The sequence below is a fragment of the Malurus melanocephalus genome, unplaced genomic scaffold, assembly GCF_030028575.1.
Source record: "Malurus melanocephalus ecotype Western Australia unplaced genomic scaffold, MMel_1.1 scaffold_109, whole genome shotgun sequence".
Classification (NCBI taxonomy): Eukaryota; Metazoa; Chordata; class Aves; order Passeriformes; family Maluridae; genus Malurus; species Malurus melanocephalus.
The window spans coordinates 1733829-1756533 of record NW_026623341.1 but is presented as its reverse complement, the minus strand read 5'-3'; the positions used below and the strand labels follow the sequence as shown (position 1 = coordinate 1756533).

The following is a 22705-nucleotide window of genomic DNA, read 5'->3' as shown; positions in this document are numbered from 1 at the left end:
GCATGTTAACAGAATTTATTGAAGAAGATTCTCCTCCAAATGTCCTAAAATAATAAAAAAAAAAATTTTGGATCAAACCTGTTTATAAATCAGGTGAATGCATGTTTACAACCATGACTTACAAAAATTATTGGACTGTTGTGTCTAAGAAGTCCACTTATTTCAATTTCATTCTAGAGAGTGTCAGTACTGCTCTAAATATTCTATACTGACGTCAATGTATGACAAAAAAATTGAGGTGGTTCTGTAATAAATGATCAGGTGGTTTCTCTTGCTTCTCTTATCCTGTATATTTGCATAATTTCACCATAAATTTGAAAGAATTGAAATTAATGTACTTCTACTGCTTAAAGGATTAAAATAATTTTCTATTTGAACTACAAATATGATCATGGAAAAAGGAACTATTTAAGAGGATTACTTGTGTGACTGGATTTATACCAGGAGGCCAGTGTCAGGCCAGAGTTTCAGCCTTAATTCTGTCAGGTCTTGGTTTCATGGCTTTAGAAGTCAAACCTTCAAGAGTTTTAAATGTATCCCTTTGTAGTGACATAGTATATCCACAAAGGAAGTGGAAGAAGATGCATCCACGAGGCAAGACCTAAGAAGGGAGTAATACCAAATGTACAACTCAAAAAAAAAAAAAAATCCTTCTCTTTAAAGCACTATTACAGCTACAAATGGGGGAAATTAGTAAGATATAGTAAGGAAATTAGGATTTCAACCACTGTATGGTAAGAACACAGAAATCTATTGAGAATAAGATGTGCCAAATGAAAAATGAAGGTGGGAAAGGGAAAAATGAAGGGGGAAGACACTGAAGGTCTGCAGGTAGATTCATTTCTAATGACTTTCTAGAAACATCATTATTTTTCTGACTCTGCTATAATTTTTTTTTTTTTCTGTAACATTTTTTAATTTACAGGCTGACTTTGGCAAGATATAAGGCAATGGGTAATTTTTTTTACACTTGTGCAAGTCAATGTGCTAGAATCTTGTTCTATGATCACCCATARGGATAATATGCCTTAAAATTAGTGAGTAGAGATTATTAGACATAATGACACAGAGAAGATACATACTAAGGTAGAAAAAAATTTAAAAGTGTAGAAATTAAAATAAAAAGTTGCATGAGATTTGCATCACATGTTTTTCTGTTCAAAATTAAAATAATATTTTAGTAATTTTCAAGAATTTCAGTGAAATCTATAATATTCTTTTAATAAAGCAGAGCAAAATGAGAAGTCTGTATTTAAATCATACTGAATGACATTATGGGCAGATATTCACCAAGCTACTCAATCACTCACCCTCCTCAACTGAAAAGGGAGGACTCTATGTCCTCCCTCTGAGCAACATAGGGGGGTGATATATGAGTGGTTCTTGTCAGTTCACCCCAAAATATCTCTGATGCTCCCTCCCACTCTTCCCCTAGTCCAGCATGGGGTTCCACTCAGAGAAAATAATCCTCCATGAGTTTCTCCATCATGGGCTGCAGGGGCACAGCTGCCTTACCGTGGTCTTCACTGTGGTCTGCAGGGAAATCTCAGCTCTGGCACCTGGGGCACCTCTTCCCCTCCTTCACTGACCTTGCTGTCTGCACAGKTGTTTCTCTCATATATTCTCACCCTYCTCTTCTGCTACTGCTGATCGGCATGACCATGGCCAAAGGCAGGTCCACCTTGGAGCCAGAGGGCATTGACCCTGACATGGGAAATGTTTCTAGAAGCTTTTCACAGAAGTGATTGCTGCATCCCCCTGACACCAAAACCTTGCAATGTAATCCKAAAACTAAAAGAGTTCTCATCCACAGAAAACTCACCCCTGGAATACTGTGTTTATTTAAGGCATATAATTTTTATKAATTTATTTTTTCCAGTGTAGGCTAGTGTAATATTAACAATATTGGTGAGGTTTTTTAAATGTGTTTCAGCTTGTTGATGATTTTCTCTAGTCAGCGGGGRCTACTTAGAAGAATCTTCTCCCCCTTCTCCATTCCCTCCCATCAGATGTTTATATAAATGAGAACACCCATGAGTCTTTTTGCTTCCAGGCTGTAGATCCCCCGCTCTCAGCTTAAACTCATATGAAAGGTGCTCCAGTCCCTTAAACATCCCAGTGGCCCCTCTCTGCTCATGTTAAGATATTTCCATATCCTTCTTCTATTGAGGWGACAAGACTTAGACACAGAATTCCAGCCCTGACCTTATCTGTCCTCAGTGGAAACACCATCTAGACAAAAGAAAACACTTTCTTGCCATGAGGGTGGTCAAACACTTGGGAAACTTGCCCAGGGGGGCTGTGAAGCCCCCCATGTGTGTACATATCAAAAACCTGGCTGGATACAGTCCTGGCAACCTGATCTCCTTGAGCAGGAGTTTTGGGCAGGATGATAAAATTCTCTAAATATTCTTAAGAATTATGTATTAATTAAAAACCTAAGTTTACTTCCTCATTTCTCTGTCKGTATTTATACATGTATTTATAAATTGTATTTATACATAATAGAGTAGACTATGCRAAGAAGGATTAATAAAATAATGAGCAACTTCTGGACAAGGCATACTAAAATGTCACATCTTCTATTTTTGAGAAATGTATATGCTTCCATKATTTGTATAATGCAGAAATTCAGCTTTATTTTACATAAAATAACTTGCAAAATCAGAAGTTTTTTTGAGAGAGCAGAGAAGAAATATTGTTGAGATGTGCTGATTTTAAGAGACAGTGATGTTTAATTCTGATAAGGGACCATAAGAAGTGAAAACAATTTGTGACAATTGATTTTCACAGATGGAAAAGTAGAGTAATGCTATTGCAAAATGCAAGATCATTAATTAAATCATACATAAAATAAAAGTAATTGCAAATGCCTCAAATGGATATTCAAATCTCCGAGTATAGCTCATGGACTGCAATGTGCTATGGCATTCAGCAGACAAAATATTTTAAATAGATCCTGCTTTTTGAATAAGAATGCTTATGCACAAAGCAAGATGAAAACTTACAAGAAACAGAAGTGAGAATAAAACAGAATTAGATTGTAAATCTCAATTATGTGAGGTGAATTCCCYGATGAGTTAGTCAATATATCTTATACTGATACCTTTCTCATTACATATTTGYGGAAAAGAAATTACAGGGAATTACATATGTTTCATAGCGTCTWAAATGTTGATACAACATTCTGAAAAGCTTTGGAAGACATTTTACCTATCATAAATTGAATTAATTTTTATATATTATTTACATAATAGTTAATAATAATCCAGATTTACTCTCTGTTAAGTGTTGTTTTTGAGTCTTAAAGACTTTCCATGCTAATGGTACCACCATGACTGATGCTGTTACTAACTCAGGTTGAAAAAACCTAGACTTTAGGAAAAAAATTTCTGATGTTTTAATCTCAAATGTTGAAAACTATTTTTAATGCCAAAATAAATATAATAAAATTTTAAAACCCAGGAACTTTTCCCCTAGTGCTTAAATTATACATTTTAAATTACACTTTTTCTTTTGATCCCTTTTATCAAGATATATAATCTAGCTTGCTTTTTGAACTTATGTAGTTCTCAGCTTGACCAATTGATTTTATAAGTTTCTAATTCTGTCTTCCTTAGCTGCTAAAAGATGATGCAAATTTTATTTGTWTCCCTGTGTTTTGTTTTATATAACATGTAAAAATACAGCAGCTGAGAAAATAGTTATTTGAATTCCCTGTCCTAAGGGTTGCATTGAGATCGAAAAAAAGATGTTACTTTGTTTAATTGCATCTCCATTCGAGCTTTGAAGAAGCTCTTACAATGCAGGTGATGAGAAAGAACCTCAGTAGCAAGGACTGTCAAGCATGAACAGTGCCAGGAAGATCTTGGAAAGAATAGGAAGGAGGTTTCAGAGACTTCAAGGAATACAGATGGATTTTTTTTACTTCACTAGAGACAATAGTGTCATTTTTCAATGCAAAAGGCCTCTGAAAATTGCTGAACCACAGGAAAGAGTAGACCATTCAGTTACATATGGGTATTAGTGATGTTGCTTAAAAATCCTTCTCCTCTTGTCTGATCAATGCTAACTTCCAATTACCCTGTTCTAGCAATCCTAGAAATTCAAAACCATTTCACTCCTGGAAAAGAGGAAAAAAAAAAAAAAAAAAAAAAAAGAAAGGTGGTGCATACATCTATTTCAAACTGGCAAGTGCATTGGGATCAGCAGCCATCTATCATCTATTTTAGTTCATGGAAAGATATTTTTCATTTTTGACAGGTGTTCTAAGAGTTTTGTTTCCTTTTTAATTTTTTTTTTTCCCTGAGCTCTACTGGGTTTTACCAAAGCCTGTTTTCTCTACCAAAAGGAAAATGAAGTGCTTTCAGCGGGAAGCACTGAACTAGTTTCTGCTTTGCTCTGAAAATTGCATGCTTCCCTCAGAGCTAAAAGCTCAGCACCTTTTTCACGAATGAGCAGAACAGCAAGGAATCTCTTACAGTTGTGTGAGAAATTAATTTTCTGATGATATGAGATTTTGAGTGAAATTTATGTATTTTACGAATCCAGAATCTACTGTTGGAGCAGTGTTGCTTTAAGAGAAATTTCCCCAAGTTTCAGATACCAATGTAAATTAATTTTGATGCATCAGTATCCTATTACCACTGAGCCAGGCTTTCTGCTTTGACTACTAACACAAGTATAGTTGAATAAAATCATCACTGGAATTAAAGCAGCATGTGGTCCAAACCAGATCTTTCCAGGCAATTAAATACAAGCACAGCCTCATCAGTTTTACAAAACTCTCTGTGCTATATTGTGTTTCTGCAACTGAAATAGGTGGCAATACCTGCTTCCTCACAAGCAGCAAGTTTGAATACTCCTTCAGGAACACTAAGACATTTATGTCAGCAAAATATAACTTTGTGGTGATTATTTGTGATGAGAATCTGGAGAATAATGTTGATACCATTTTTTTTTCCTGTCCACAGTTTGCTTTTCTTCCATCATCAGCTAAAATCTTCTTTTTGAGGATTATTAGAGTCTTGATTACTCCCCAAGTGTCTTTTTAGTCAAGTTTTAGGAGAATTACAAGTTCATTTCTATATGACACTTGTTCACTCTTTCATTTGGACTCAAGACTGAAATTCTCTTACAAAAGCCACATGATACATTCTTCAAAATTTAGATTAAAATTCTATTCRTCTCAGCTAATGGAAGGGTTGGCAGTGGGTTTTACCTTTTTTTTCTGTGTCATATGTGWAAAAGATTTTCCCCATGTGCCTGCTACAGTTTAAATAGCTAGAACTCACATTACTGGTAGGRCTTGCCTGATATACAATGTTAGTAATGATTTCCAATGACCTCAAAGGATTGACTCATCTGCCATTTACTTAGGATTTTCAAAATATATTTGGTGAAAATTGTGAGCTTTCTGATTTTTTATTATCCCTGAAATATAGATGTCCCATATACTTTATTTTGTGATTTCCTTCAAGAATTATAATGGAGATAACTAAAACTACAGAAAATTGTATATAACTCTCATAAGGAGCATCAATTACCTCTTTCTTCTTCTTTTTTTTTTTTTTTTTTTTTTTTTTTTTTTTTTTTTTTTTGTAGTTCTTTTAATAATACTACTAAGAAGTTGGATAAAAAGCCTTAGCTAAATTCTCTATCAGTAGAAACAAGCTCTCCAAGTCAATGCAGGTGAGAATGTAGCTGGAGAAAAATGGTGATTTAATTCTTGCGAAGTACTAACTTGCAAAATTTTAGCAACGATAAACCAGTTATTCAATTTTTCGAGGGAATCTATATTCCCTAGAGAGTCTTTTGTACACTTAAAATATATTAAGTTGTGGAATTAATTTATTAATTCTATGATTAAGCAGAAGCTTCTGTCACATCTATTGGTAATTTTCAAGAGGCCTATCAGGAATATAGATTTTAAACATTGTTATTTACAATGAGTATGCATTCCCTGTGTGTGTGCACTTAGTGTTGAACTTTACAGTATTAGGTTTATGGCTGGATTTGATGATCTTAAGTCTGATGATCTTTTCCAACCTAAATGATTCTATGATTCTACAATTCTCTTTACACACAATGTTAAGAATGAGATTCCATCATTAMTTTTTTTTCCTGTGATAACATATTTCATTTGCTGATAACGCATGTTTTGCAGTTATGGAATATTTACAAGAAAAATATTTTTGTTGAATTTGAATTAGTAATGACTAGGATTAAGTAAAATGTTGTACTACTGAACTGACAATTATTCAAACCCTTTAATATTGTGAGTTGCACAAATTAATTTATTSTCATCATTCATAAATCCAAATATTTTGGTATTATATAGATTTCAAAATACTAGTAAAACAGAGCTCATATATTCTAAACATGTATTCTGGGCAATTGGTATTTTCAGATAGATATAGATATTGTCTTTTKTCTTGTGCTTCCAAACTCCCTGAAACAGTACAATCCCATCCTGCATTAAAGGTTTGAAGACATTTTTTGTAATAACTGAATATATCCACAGGCTGTTGTCTAGTCTTGAGGCTTAATGGGATTGGCTGACCTGTGTAACCTATGGCTTTTCCTTAGCCTCCAGAAAATGTATTTGCACTCTGACTGCCTATTGGGAATGATTCTTGGCCTGACAAGTTTTTCTACACAACCGACTTTAAATTACAGCTTGGTAATGGTCACAACTGCTCCAAGAACCAGTCTAACAGCTTAATAGTATAGAAGATCAATGTTTTTTCCCACTTCCAGAMCTTTTAAAATAAACTGATGCTTGTTTTTTACTACAGATATGCCCATGGTATCAGACACGGCCATATGTAGGTACACCACCTGGGCTTCATGGGGATAACTTTTTCACACACAGGTTTTCCCTGCTCTGTCRCTGAGTTTCTTGCTTTCTCTTCAAATTCCTTATCACACAGTTTTAGTTCTAGATCTTTCTGGAAATGGCTCAGAAGACATAGAGAGTTTTTGGTGGTCTTGAGCCCCCCTGTACTGTGCCTCTCTTTGATCAACAGTCCATGCCCGCCTCTCAACCCACAGCTCATGTGCTCTTCTCCAGGAGCCAATACAAGGAGTTTGTCCCAGGAAAGTGCTGCCCTGTCTCTGTTTGGGCTCCTTCTCTGGCCACCTTCAGTTCTTTCTCACAGCATGCTCTTGCCAACAGCCCCTCATTGTCTCCACAGTTATCTGGCTGTTGGTTTTTGAGACATGCACATTAGCCCCTTATYTTCAGAGCTTCAACAGTGAGACATGATAAGGACATTAGAGCAGCTCTCCTGTGAAGGCRSGCTGATAAAGTGGGGGCTGTTCAGCCTGGAGCAGAGAAAGATGCATGGAGACCTCATAATATCCTTCCAGTGTCTGAAGGGAGCCTGCAAGCCATCCTTGGCTAATATGGCTCCTTAAACAAGTTAATACTTTCTCTAACAGAGTATTGAATGCAATTCACCCAGCCTATATTAACTAAAGTTGATGAAAATTAATTTTCTTTTCAAGATCTATGCGGTTTTTCTGACAGATTGATCTTAATTCCTTTGCTCTAATTAAGGATCAATGCTCTTGGATACAATAGARTTTGGCACCTTGAATAAGTTAGGAAACTAGTTCTATTTTAATTCACATTCARTTCACAGATTTGTCTATGTTTTCAAGCAGTGTGGAGAGATAAAAGAGGCTTTTTAAAGTGAAGCAGCAAAGCTGTGAAGCTCCCTGTTACCACTAAATGATATTCATGCTATCCTTCATTTTGTGGGTTTTGCTGCAGACTAGCCTTACTCATGGATCAACTATCCCTTAGTTACTGGGGTATATGTGGTACATTCCTGAACAGTTTCTTTCAGGTTTGTTTCATTTGAAGATTCACTTGTTTTGAGATTGCTGCATTATGTGAACTAAAATATGCTAAGGGGTGGTAATTTCAAGTTAACTTCAGAAGCATATTTTTGATCTTTAAAAAAGTTTACTGTAAATGCACCTCTGAAATACCTGCTGTAGGAACTCAAAAACCTCAAAGTGGAAGAAAAGTGATAATCTAGTTTAAAGATACATATTGCTTCTATATACAATAAGAAAATGGAGTAAACTTTTATTTTGCATTTAGAATCCTTTTGCAGTTTTACATTGCTCATCACAATTTTCATGCATTTGTCTGAAAAATGMTGTTTTTCTGTTTAAAAAATTTTGTATGTGCTTTACTGGCATGACTAAATATTTTCAGTTTCCAAACCAATTGAAAGGCAGCATGATTATGGATTATGGATTACACAAGAAATATGTATTCTGTCCTATCTGTTTTCACTTCATTCTTTATACAACACTAGTCAGAGAAACTGTTTGAAGGAATRTAACTGAAGTAAACACTCCAAACATGATTCAATGAATGTCAATGTTCTTCCTCATCATCCTTGATGGTTGCTTCCAGGACCTTGTTCTGTGACTGTGCTATAACAATTAAGGGCTCAAGGTTTCTTGTCCATTGCTGTGGACCTTGTGTTGTCAAGACCAGCAGTTAAGGGACAAAACACATTCAAAACAATTTCTGTCTTCTCTCTTTTAATACACCTGTAGTTCAAATAACTAAATATGACTTATAAATTAGTATGTAGATTAAGAAACATTAGAAAGAAATTTCACCACAAGAACAGTGTGTTCCTTAAAAAAATCCATTGTGAATATTTCTAGAAATATTTTCTTATCCCCAGGCACCCTAAGCATCATGAGTAAATAAAAAATAATAATAAAAAAAAAAAATACCCTGAAATTCTGAAGAGTGGTCAGGAAGACTAGGGAGAATGTAATGTTTCTTGTGAAATTGTCTTTTTCTTCTCTAGTTTCTATTGCCACCACAGTTTCCACTGAATGTGAATGTGATCCTCTTTGATACTGTATCAAAACTGARCAAAAATTGGAGTGTCTGTTTGTCATGGAGGGTCTCAGTTAGGATTTCTCTTACTACTGTCTTTTTAGAGATTTGTTGTTGGTTTTTATACTCTTGCTTGCTCTTTTAATTCTTTTCTTCTCTCTAGTGTTTTCATATAAATCTATGTTTTCACATTCAACCTGCCAGAGTATGTGGTGTTTTTACTTTGTTTATCTATGGTAAATTTCAGATAATAAGGTCTGCTTCTTGCTTTCCTTCCCACACTTAAATTTAGACATGCCAGCTCTTTTTTTTTCATGCCCTGAATAATGGTACACAATTTTTAATTTTTCTTTGAGTGTCCTTATAGGATCTCTATTTTTTCCTATGAGCACTTTACAGTATTGCCACTTTAAGCATTTTTTTAACAAATTAACTGCATTAATAGTTTCTCTTTTAGAAACTGGGAACATGTGATGACCTTTTTTTCACTTTTATTCTTTCTGCAGATATTTTGAATCCAAGTACATGATGCTAGAGACACTCTTAACTAGAATCGCATCAAAGGCTGCTTTGCCTTTTGTGTTTTTCAACCTACTGGTCCATTAAACAAAAATAGATTCTACATAGAAAGTTAATCTTTATTTGAACTGTATTGTGCTATTTGCCTAATGCACATTGTAGCTGCAATCTCCCATTACTGATTATTTTTCTTACTCAAAGAGTCTTTGGCCTCAGCAGGTCACAGTCAGGGGCTTCATCATGGTTTTAGTTAGAAAACTACAATAAAGACAACAGATGGAAACAGTGTGTATTTATTGATTGATGGATGGGTCGATCAATTGATTTAGGTGAAACCATGCCACTTGAAATGCTTTTTCTAGGATCTACTTTTCTTCTTAAACTCTTCAACTGCCTTTTTGGCAGATTTCTAGTATTTATGCTGTTGTGGGTGCTGAGCATGCTAAACTATGTGTAAAGTAAATGAGAACGATGTAGGGTATAACAGGCACAGAAGACTAGGTTTGGTTAGTAGGGTTCTAGTGGGATCAGGCCACAAACTAACTTCTGCTCCTCACAGATGGTTCCTGAAGTCTCTGTGTGGGGAAATCCATTTATACAAAGATTCCATCAAGATGTAAGAGCTCATGGCCTTGCTCTGCCATCAATATGGAAGGCACTGGTAGCTGATAGRGGCTGGAGATAAGCTGGAGGAGAGACACGATGACTTGGGGGCAGGCACATCCTTGGACACTTCAGCCACGGTCAACTGACACCAGGACTGGGARGGGCATTGAGGAGCAAGCATCACAAATACTAGGCTCAGGGCAGCAAAAGTTGTGTTACATACTGCACCAAAATCTCCTGTGACTGTCCTGGAGGAACTGGAACAGACTCCAAACAGACACTTGGGTGTGGGCGTAAATATTGCTTGTGTGTGTGTTATTTCCATGATCATTTTCCTCACAATCAGAATTGTTAAACAGAATTTTAGGCTGGCTGGTAAGCTGGTTTTGACTGGATTCGAGTTGGTTTTCTTCATACGAGTCAGGATGGGTCTGTGCTTTTAATTTATGATGAAAACAGTGTCGATAACTCAGTGATGTTTTAGATATTGCCAAAGAGTGCCTATACAGAGCCCGGGTCTTTTCTGCTTTTCACCCCACAATGAGGAGTCTGACCGTGCACAAGGAGTTGGGAAGGGGCTCAGCTGCCACAGCTGACCCCAACTGACCAAAGGGACATTCCATATTATTCCRCATACCATGCAGGATATTGTGTTCAGCATATAAAGCTGGGGSAAGAAGGAGGAAGSGGGGATTTTCAGAGATACTGTGTTTGTATTCTCAAGGCACCCCTAGATATGACAGAGCTCTCCTGTCCTGGGGATAGCTGGACCCCAGCCTGCCCATGGGAAGGGGCAAATTCCTTGTTTTGCTTTGCTATATTCACAACTGTTTCTTTACCCARTTAACTCTATTGTAACTCATGAGTTTTTTTCAGTTTTACCGTTCCAATTCTCTCCCCATCACAACAGGGGGAAGTGAGCAAGCAGCTGTGCGGGGCTTGGTTGTCATACAGGGTTAAACCAGGGAAGCTATCAGTAAACKAAAGGAAAATTCCCTGGCTTGATACTGTTATACCTACCATAATTTTACAGGAATTGTTGAGTAAAATAACCACCAGAAACCTTGATAAGCAAGTTCACCGCTGTCTGTATCACTACTCTATTTATAGTACAGCTATGAGGTAGAAATAAGGATTTTTTATTCTGAGTTATAGGTAAATTCACTGCTTAGGGGTGTTCAATTTTATCTCAGCAAATGCCATACAGTTTAAATGGTGTCTAACAAATAAGGAAAGAATCATTTGCAAATAATTAGGATTGGCATAAATATTGCACCATTTCCTAAAAATTATTTCTTTTGTGATGAAAAATAAAAAGGTACAAAGGAGCACTTGGTRTGTCATTGAGAAAATTAGTGCATTTTGGAAATGCAGAGTGGGAGTCAAATTTTTACAGGCACTGTAATTTATGTCTTTTCCTTTAAAATCTGAACATTTTAGTAATACTTAAATTTGATGTTTTTAAATACACATCAGAAATAAAGTGAACATAATAKCACAGTCCCAGGGAGCAGCAAACATGGGCTGCCATGCGAGGGAGGAGTGCTGGAAGGGCAGAGTGACAGTGACATCAGTGACATGAGTGACATCAGTGACATCGGTGGCAAGAGGCACCATCCCATAGTTTCTATATGGGAAAGAGAATGTCTGGGGCTGGCCCACAGAGGCAGTGGTACCCAGTCAGATCCACGGGGAGGAGACAGGTTCTGAGCTCAACAGAGTCAGTCTAATATTTAGGTCATGGTCAAGGCCCAAGTAATGAACGGATAAGGTCAAGTACCAGCTCACTTGCAGCATTGCCCAGGCGTGGCTTAAGAGGCAGAACATCAGCTTAAATGCAGCTCCTGAGGAATGTAGGGGGCACCCAGAAAGCCCCCCCCACCCCCTCCACCCAACAGCACGTTCTCAGTTATTTCACATCACTATGAAACAAGGGTTCAGCCCCATCYTACCAAAGTTTCTCGAGCAGAGGCAGTAATTCAACAATGTCCATTTGACATGCGAGAAGGTGGGAAGAGGAGGTTCATTCCAAAACATGGTAACATAATGTTCCTAAACATTTTCTGGTTTATTCTCTTTGATATATTCTTTTTTCCTGAGAGTTTGTTAGTCATGTATCTTCTGTGGCCATTTCTCCAATCTCTCTTATAACGTTCTGTGTTTTTATTATTAGTATGTAATATCAGTTATTAATAGMACAAACAATCTTTAAGATGATGGAGTGGAATGCAGATTACTTGGGATTAATTTTTGCTGAAATTCTGCATAAACCTACCTGCATTATTCTCCTCTAGTGCAAAATAGAGTATTGTACTGCTTTTCACTCAGCCTTATGCAAGTTTAAGTGTTCGATTTTCTTCAAGTATCTCTGTGTCCATACTAATCCCAGTCCTGAAGTTTTCTTAGTTTTCATCAATTACATAGGACCAGCTGGGCTTATAAATAGGAAGATTTTCTCCTTGCCTAAAGCAGACGTAAAATATAACAGTTATAAGAATCCCTTTCAAAGTTAATCTCATGACATTATTTCATCTCATGAGATGGCATAAGTACTTTGCAGTTATTTAATTTCTTTGCTGATTTTCTAAGTAATGTATGTTAATATTATAACTGTATTTTATGCACAGATATTTACTTTTTATACTATTCACTCTATAATTTTTTTCCTTCATGATTTTATTGCTAAATAAACAATCTCYTGATGTTTCATTTCTATTTTCCCTCTGTTTTCATTCATTTTACTGGGTGTTTTTGTTTATTTAATATTATTAATTATAGGGCTCTCATAATAATGTTTTAGCTGCATGAAGGCTAATAATGATTTTTGTAATGAGTAACCACTGTTTAAATGCTACCAATCTCTTATTTAAAATAGTTTAGATTTATCCCATAGGAATATTGTGAGGAGGCACATCTTCACTACCAGTAAAAATGAAATTTATATATGAGACTAGAATGACCCATAATTACATGGATGAAGGGCAAAATGTAAGTGGACGAGAACTCTTCTGTATTAGACATGCAATAGATTTCTTTTCAAAGTGTCTAAAAGGAAAAATAACCTTTTGTAAAGGTCTATTTTTGTAACACCTGAGAAAATCTCATTATGAAATAGGTATGAAAAGATGGGCTACTGAATGMAGGATTTCTAAATCTATGCACTAATATAGAGCCTAGACTTTTACACCTGATAACAGTGACAGATGTAATAGCACTTATAATCAATATAATGGTTCAAGACTGCTATCTTAAAAGAAAAAAAACGCTTAATGACCCAAAGTACACATTTGAGAGCCCATTGTCTAATAGTATCATTGAACACCATGAGATTCTGAAGGGAATGGTCTCAARATAGAAAGACTATGAGTATTCAGCAGCAAAGCCAGTATTTTTCTTGCAGATCCGTGTCCTTTCTTTCTGAGGGTTCTTGACTCCCAGGGGTACAAATACAGAGGCAGAGAGAGGAAATCACAAATTGGCATACTTGCCTAGCTTTGGAGCTATGTGGTTAGAGTACTGAAACTCTTTGAAGGCAGAATTGGGATTCAGTAATTAAGTTAAAAAGAAAAATATTCTGGGAGAAGGATCAAAATCTGGTTTCTACCCCTTCCGAGTTTAATATTCTAAACCCCAAATCTCCTGTTAATACTACTAGTTATTCATAGTCTACTCTTTTCTGGTATCTTCAAAGGCCTAAACAGWGCTAGACACTCTGCTGCACAAAGGTCATTAGGACAGGTTCATGTATTCAACCATTTACCAATAGGACATAGCTAAATTTCAGATGTTTTCATCCCAGTTTAGGCAAAAATAGGAGAGGCTGAATATGACCCTTTAAAATTATCCTATAATTTCCAACAGGTCATTCAGCTGTTTAAAATTCTTCAACTAAAGATTTCCTCAAACAGTATCTTTTCCGTTTTTTTTTTTTTTTTTTTTTTTTTTTTTTTTTTTTTTTTTTTTTTTTTTTGATCTTTCAGCACAGTCATGAGTAGAGTTCAAAATTCTCTTGAAGAACATTGGAGAAGATGAGGACATTTAAGGAAATCATGTACTTAAAGCATTATCATAATCCATGTGCACTTTTGTGATCAATCAGTGCATTGTGTTGACCCTGAGTGGATGCCAGAAACTGACCAAAGCCATTCCATCACTCCCTCTACACTTGTCACTCTTGCCAGGGGAGGGAAAATATAATGAAGGGTTCATGATTTAAGGCCAGAGAGAGATCAATCATCAAATATCAATCCCAAATCATGGGCAAAACAAACTGGAATTAGAKATTTGAATYGAATTCATTACTAACAAAATTAGAGCAGAATTGTGGGAAGTGAAATAAGACATTAAGAAGCACCTTCTCCCCACCCCTCCCTCTTCCCAGCTCTGCCTCTTCCCCCCAGCACAGGGGGACAGGAAAGGGGGGTTATGGTCAGATCATCACAATTTTTTTCTGCCACTTCTCAGGAAGAGGAATCCTTCCCCTACTGCAGTTTGGGGTCTTTCTCTGGCTGCAGTTGCAACTGAGCAAGAATTATTATTTTTTTTTTTTTTAAATCTGTTATCCCATAGTTGTTACCATTTCTTCTGATTGGTTCAGCCTTGGCCAGCAGCACATCCATCTTGGAGCTGGCTGGGATTGGCTCTGCTGGACATGGAGAAAGCTTCTGGCACCTTCACACAAAAGGCACCAYTCAGCCCTCCCCCTACCAAAACCAGGCCATGCAAACCCAATAAAACTAMACATTTGTAGGGTGTAGAAAAATTCGCATCCACATGATTTTTGCAAATGTTGCATAAAAATGAGAACAATGTGAACAAATTTCAAACTAGAAATGCTGCTGTTTATTTACATTGAATGGCTTCCCTTGCATTTAAAAGTTGCATAAAGTTTATTCTTTAGAATAATTCTTTCATTTGTAAATATCAGTTTAAGGAACATTAGCTTAAAGGAGAATACAAATATGTGAAATGGTCAGATAAGGATACTGAGGGGAAAAACGACTAAAAGAGAGTGAAAACATTGTATTTAAGACAAATGAAATTATTACTAATGCAAAGTTATTGACAATTTCTACAATCAACATAATATTGTGCTGTCATAATTTTCATTATAACTCCAAGCAAAAGCTTTGTAATCTTATTCTGGTTTTCTTTCTATAATAACTCATCTCCATGCAATAAAAATTGATAGATATATTCAGGGGACAGAAAAGACTAGTCTATAAATTAAATAATGCTGGAGGACTCTGTAATCTGTTGTCTTTGACTGCAATACATAAAAGTCTCAAGCGTATGATTAAGGACTTTTAGTTTTCAGATATATACTTTGAAAACTAAGGATCTAATGAAGGGTTTTTTTGAATATATAAGAACAGAAAATAGTTGAGTATTGCTTGCATGTTTTCTTCATAAAGATAAAATTATCAGGCCTACATCTTTTGAATATCTACTTTTATAATGAATTGTTAAATGATTATCAGAAAAATATTTAAGGTTAAAGCTCATCACTAGAACTTAGATGCTCTTGTTTAGTTCCTCGTTTTGTCTCAGATGTCCTATCTTAACTTTATTAGCATAAGTTTCCATCAACAGAGGGAGGGAATATGAAAAATATGGTTTCATGCTCTTTCTCTTCTGTACACAAGCACAATGAAATGTACTAAATAAATATTAAATCTTTAACAAGAATAAAAATAACAAAAGTCTGACTTTTGTTACCGGGTTGTATTTCTGATCAGTTCATTGTACTTATTCCAGTTTCCCATTACTAATTAGACRTTGCCCTTGATTTGCTGTACATTTTCTGTTTTGTAATGAGGCTTTAACATTCAACTCTATTTACTGTGAAACCAGAAATATTTTCCTCTCTTTGAATTCCTAGGCTACCATGGAAAATACATGTCCTGAACCTTAAGGAACAGCTATTCTGAAGCTATCTTTGGCAATGAAGCACATGTGAAAGAGAATTTTCATTGGCCCAGTGATATGATGATTATGAAATCAGCATTTTRCACTCTGGTGTGCTTTCTTCAACTTTGCACTGTAAATGGGCAGGTAATATGTGAGAGGCAAATGATTACTGAATGGAGAACAGAACCAAAACCTACCATAATAAAATGGACACCAAGGGAAAATGTCTGTTCAGATTTTTACACTGAATGCTGGAATTTGAATAAAAGTGTTATTGGAGAAGTCTTGGAAGAACAAAATCTGAGTATCCCTCAGATATGCCCTTTACAGCTTCAATTAGGTGATAGTCTCTTCATCTCCTCTGAGCCATCCTTTCAGTCCTACGGAATGAATTTGGTAAATGTCTCCAAGGAAGAATTTATTAACTGCCCWAAGGCAGCTTTTCTTCAAGAGCAGTTGATTTTTGTTTGCCAGATAAGAGGACTGCACCAAGTTGACCCTAACTGGCTTGGTGTTGGAACTCATTACTTTGCAGAACTTCACAGGAGAGGTCCATTATTGTGCAGCATGGGCCTTCGCCTGAACGTAACCGTGAAGCAGCAGTTTTGCCAACAATCTCTGGATGCACCACTGTGCTCTGGGCATGGAGAATGTCTAAGCCATGTTTGGGAAAAAGCATATCATTGCCATTGTTTCTCGCAGTATTCAGGAACATTCTGCCAGAASTTTGATGTATGCTCCACTAAACCTTGCCACAACAATGCCTCCTGTGCTGAGAAATCAGAACTTTCTGGAGATTCTTACGAATGCACATGTCCTCCAAAATTTTCAGGTATTTGTTTTCTCCTCTAGGAATAATGTTACGTAGATCATGCCCTTTCCTTAAGAGGTGATAAAACAGTAAGAACAGCACCAACAAGGCTTTTGTGTAATTTGGTTGCTACTGCTGCTACCACACCTACAGTGTCTCTTTTACATGGAGTCACTTATAGGAGATTGTACAGGCATTTGAACAGAGTTTGTACTCGCTGACATTCATAASTGCATTGTAGAGAAAACCAGAATAAGTTCTTATCATGCTTCTTTACCACTTAAGCATGAGACATTACTAAGTACTTGTTGACTTACAGAAGTAACTGTTTTTCTTTCTTTTTTTGTCCTATATTTCGGGGTTTTAGACCAAATAACACATATCATTTGGAGTAAGCTCTCCCCAAAATAGCTAGTTAACCAAATTGATGAAAAAGAGTAAATGGTTTTGTTGAAATGAGCATTTCATTCAAACTTCCAAAACTGCTGTCCATTTTCATTTCGAAGACCTTTCAAATTAGGTTAGCRAAATTTTTAACATCAAAATTTGGTTTCACTGTAAGGTCAAACCTTAAACTAGAAGAACAAGYAAAACAAAATACTTAATATTATTCCAGATTGTTCTGTGCCTTAAAGTKCTTTTCAAAAGCAATTTGTTAAGCATACTGTTATCACCAAATTAAATATTTCAYAAAGGAAAAAATAAAAATCACCTAAGCCGACTAGGAAATATTGCAGTATTTACCCAAAACTCATTGGATAAACTGAATTTGTGTTTGGATTACTGACCACAGTACAACATGAGTGGCTAAATTCTAATCTAACCATTGTCTTCATTCCATGGAGAAAAAAAAGTGGATTAAAGAAATTATGGGGATGTTATTCCTTCATTCACACCAATAGAATTTGGGTACATTTTATAAAGCACCAGAAATATTCATCCATATGACAAAATGAATTGTTATAGCTCCTTTTGTACCTGTGGAGAAGAATTCTTGAACTGTTTGTCTGTTGAAGTGAATTTCTGTGCTCTCACAATAGCGATGCCATGCTATGAAGCACAGCTGATGACTCAGGAAGGAGTGAGGTTCATAGAACACAGAAATGAAGCTTATGTTGCATAAAGATTGCTGTAATTTATTTTTAATTGCTTTTCAAAGTGCATAATAATTTGGTTACTAATGCATTTTCCAATAGAAAATTATGCAGGTATGAACAAGTCAATGTTATGAGAAAAATATTTTGATAATTATTAAAAGTGCAATAAGGTAGTGGAAAACATTGATAGTATGCAGTATGTATTACATTTCTTTTATCATTACTGGAGGCTGTGTAAAATGCTTTGAAAATAATAATATCAAAAATGTCTGGTACTAATTGAACTCAAATTAATGTAGAAATTTGTGAGCAATTCTGTTAAAAGCAATCATCATGCTTAAAGTCATCAACAAGCAATGCTTAAAACATTCTGTTAGCTTATATAAGAAATTTTAATGTAATGCCATCATTTTGTACTGACAATAAACAAGAAGAGTTAGGAGACTAAACTACCATATATAATGGGCATGGTTACACAAGAATGAGGGCAGAAAAAAGCACATCTCGTAATATAAAGTCTATTAGAAATTTGAAAACTTTTTGAAGTGTGGATAATATCATAGTAATAGCTCAAAAGGGAACCATAATTATATGGTATTTAGACCTGTATGCCGTAATAGCATAAACAAATTATAAATAGAATTGTCATTTCCAGAAAGCTGCATATTAAAAATTTTCTCACATTTCCATTCCACATAAGAACATCTTTTGTTTTCAAAGCTGGAAGAAATWGCAAGCTGGATTCATGTTAAAAGAAATAAATACTACTGTTCTGCAGCATTTCTGCATTTGAAATATATGTGAATTTGTACTATACATTAGATGAGATGGAGCACAGTAAACACTTTAAAAGCAGATTAATATCTTTCTGACTTGCTTTAGAATTTCAATAYTTTTTGTGAAAACTAATGAACAATGCACAAATACCTATTCACTTGCTTATCCATATAGTTGCTATAAATTTGACATTTTAAAAAAGTTCATTAAACTCTCTAAATATTTACTAAAGTTTAATGTTCTTGTTATTACTTTGAAATAGGTAAAAATTGTACAGAAATAGTTGGACAGTGCCAGCCATCTACATGTGTCAATGGTAACTGCATCAATGTTACTCCAAACACTTTTCTTTGCGAGTGTAACAAGGGCTTTACAGGTAGGAAACACATTTTTTCCCTATCTTACAATAATAATTTTACTTGTTATTATAATRGTATGAATTTTCCTTTATAAAAACAGCTATTTTATATGATTATTGCACAAATTGCCATTTCATTTGATGTTTTAAAAACAGGTTTTKTAAAATGAAGAAATCAGACTTCCATGTGACTGTTCCAAACTACTCATGTACTGCAGTAAAAAACATATAAATGATAGAAACTTTTCATAATCAGATCCCATCCACAAGTACTTTCCCTCCATTGGCAGTGTAACAGAGGGAGACTCTCAATCACTGACCTAATGATTCTCAAAATTTGCAAGAACCAGAACTCTTCCTGGATGGCTGATTTGGAATGGTCATGACATTTGTATTCATAATTTCACCATTGTCTTAATAGATGTGCTAGAAATACAAAATGGAAATAGTCTAAAGAGGCAATAATCTCATGATTTAGGGATCTGTCTTGATTGAAAAGAAAGAAGTTAATTAGTTTGTTTATGATATACGGGACAAATAAGATGTTTTCCTGAAAAAAACTTTATTGGAAAAAATGTATCTAAAACCATCCTATTATGAACACATTTTTGGGGGGATAGGATAGCAGTCTATCTATCAGCTGCATAAATGTGAGAAAAGCAATATTCAGAAGAATATTCTTTAAGAAGAAGTTAAATACAAAACTAGCTCTTGAAAATCCAAGGACAGTAAAACTTTTCAAAATGGCCCTTTCTTGGAAGCATCACTTATCCCTGTCAATTATACAATGTAAAGAAATCATTACATTAGCATGAAGAGTTAAATGAAAAAAAAAAAAAAAANCATAATGGATTTGGGGGAATCAAAGAGCCAATCTTTATTTTCATAGAGAAAGACTGAAGATCTTTTAGCTAAGTCTGTATAGAAATATATTTTTTAAAATGGGATAGATATGCTGAATTCTAAATTCTTAGTAAAAGTTTGATATTCCCTTTTCTTCCCTTTCTTTCACTGTAGAAGAATCATGGTCAGCATAATTCTGATAAAACTGAAAAAAATCTCCTCTTTTTTAAAAGAAAAAAGGTGCATTAGTAAATTTTTCTAGAGATRGTTTTTCCCCCATGCATTGTCCGTATCTTTGTTGAACACTTAGCTTTGTCCTTTCATACAAATTGTGTAGGCACATCACTTTTGAAATTTTCCCTACAAAAATCTTTTTTATCCTTGCAATTTTGACACAGTAAGTGAGAGGACAAAGGAGAMAGGAGGAACACCCTTCCAGACACAGTAATAATTTCACAATTATTTTCTARCAAATGTCTTGGTTTAAGTATACATTTCTTCTGATAGTCCTGTGTAAAGGTGTTTACTAGCACAAAGGCAACTCCAAGAATAGTTGTCYGAAGATGCTACCCATGTGAAAACAGACATCTTTCTAGGAAAACAGACATTTTTTTATTGTTGTTCCATTACAGCTGTATTGTGTTCTCAGAAAAGGTGAGTTATGTAATTATGAGTCTTGTAACTTGAATGGTATTTTAATTGTGTGAAATTGGCAGAAATTCAGAACATTCTTTGTCTTGATATTGCATTTGTAAACAGAAAAAAAGCCATAAAAACAAGATTGCACATATTATGTTTAAGATTTTGTAAACTTTGTCCTACCTTCTTTTTCTAAAATGAGGTAAGATACTGGCAGTAACTAATTTACATGATCTGAATGAAAATATTAGATACACTTGTTACACTATGTTGATGAGATGCAAATGAAAGTATAATAAAGTTATTTTATATTTATAATTACAATTATTATTTGAAAGCATTTTTTTTTCAAAATAAGTAAAGGTTACTGAGTCCAGGTTGTTCTATTCACAATGATAGAGTGGATCAATTGGACAAGCAATGTGAATTCTCATGTCAATTATGTGTTTTTATTTTTTATTAATTTTTAGTTCATTCACTGAACTGTCAAAACCTTCTTTACTCTTCCCTGAAAGAAGATTTTTGACATATCTTAATAGCAAAGAGCTACCATTAGGCATGCCAGTATTCTTGTGACTGAATACTCCAATCCTTACCAGAATTTTAGCAGAATTTTCACCCTTAGACTTATTAAGAGACACTTRAAGGAAGGGAATCTGGTAAAACAAAGACACGGTGGATACAGAGAGAAAGGAGGTAAAAATGGGCTGGTAGTGTGTAAGCAATTGCTGCTCAGTGCTCTTGTCTGACTGAGACCTGCCCTGAATCATTATAGTCTATCCATTCTTTTTATTAAACCTTAACTCTATTTCCACATGATCTCACTCTCCATCTATGCATTGTAAGGTCCCAGTGCCATAACTGGAGGGAAAAAACTGCCTGGATTTGGTGTCTGCTGTTTGAGTTAGAGCACAGTGAGAGTGGTCCTAATGTCTTTGGTGCCAGCAGTTGGAGTTAATGAGGGTCTCAGCATGACTGTGGGACTKTGTGTCTGAAAGGAGTGAATGTAGTGCCAGCAAAGGGCATCATACTCTGAACGATGGTGGCTGCCACGCCTGGTGCCAACTGGAGCAGGTGGGAGTCCCAGAACCAGCAASTGCAGAGAGGTGCAAGAGTGCCAGGGCCTGTGTGCACTGGCAGGAGCCGCTTGGAAGACAGAATGTTTATATTTTCTTCTATATTTTCCTCCTGTTTCTATTTTCCTCTAAGCAGGTCTGAGTGTGTGTTCATAYATGTGTATGTGTGTATGTTCATGAGCAGCTCAGGAGCATAATTCAAGCTGGACAATCTGGCAAATGGGAGGCACAGGATCTGCACATCAATATTGTGGGACATCACCTGAGGTCCCACACTGCTGCTGAAGGGGTTCACAAATGTGTCAGTCCTTAAATAGAGAGTAAGGGGCTGTGTATCTCTACTAGAAAGCTTCAACGTTGATCAGGCAGAGAAGAGGTCTAGGATTTGGCTGTTTGTGGGTATGTTTGATGTGAATTGGTGTTAAAGGCCATGTCTTACCTGTGGGTTTTCTRTGTAGCTGGGTGCATTAATGTTCTCTGCACATGTGCATCTCRGACATACACGTTCTTCTTGGCAGCTGGCTGAGCCTGTGAATGGGAAAGCAGCAGCTGTATTCATTGGATGGATGGGACCCCCAAGTATTTGGGTTCACTGGGCTTGGCTTCAGCCAAGGAAGGAGGTTCTCCAGGCCCCAGAGTCCACCAAAAGAGGTGCCTTTTATACTTCTCTTAYACATCTCTCTGATGTCTCAGAAATTTTGATGGATATTATGGTCCTGTTCTGAAGATACATAGAAAATTGATACGACTCATTCATAACCTAYASGAAATAAAAATATCTCAGCTACCTCTGTAATGGTACTTCTCAGTATGCTTACCCTAGATAACATTTAATGGATTAAGAGAAGTAGTTTTCCATTTGAATATGTTTTATTGAATCAGTGTGGCATTTCGCTCCTTATGTGGGAAGATGCGACTGATTAAAAATCCTCTGTAGGGAACTTGAGATTATTGAGGTTTTTCACACATTCCTGTAAGGGAGACTAGAAGTTCCTGCCTTCCCCAATGGTCCAATTGACCCCTTTGCTGCCTATAATGTGTTTCCTCCTCACTTGAGGGACAGGAGATTCTATGAGAATGAGGTGGCTTTGTTTAAAGGCACTAGGCTAGAGCTTCCATCATCCAGATACTTTAGTTTAAAATGGTCTCTTTGCTTAATTGGTGAATTACACCCAGAATATTTTGGAAAAGGTT

At 35.7% G+C, this 22705-nt stretch overlaps 1 protein-coding gene across 1 annotated transcript in view; it reads left to right on the top strand.

Moving 5' to 3' along the window:
* Nucleotides 1–15988: 15988 nt before the first annotated feature.
* Nucleotides 15989–22705, top strand: part of EYS (eyes shut homolog) — a 685229-nt gene continuing 678512 nt past the window's right edge. The window contains exons 1-2 of the mRNA XM_057369428.1: nt 15989–16742; nt 18858–18971. Of these exons, the coding sequence (XP_057225411.1) occupies nt 15989–16742; nt 18858–18971 (868 nt within the window). The remainder of the gene's footprint in view (nt 16743–18857; nt 18972–22705) is intronic.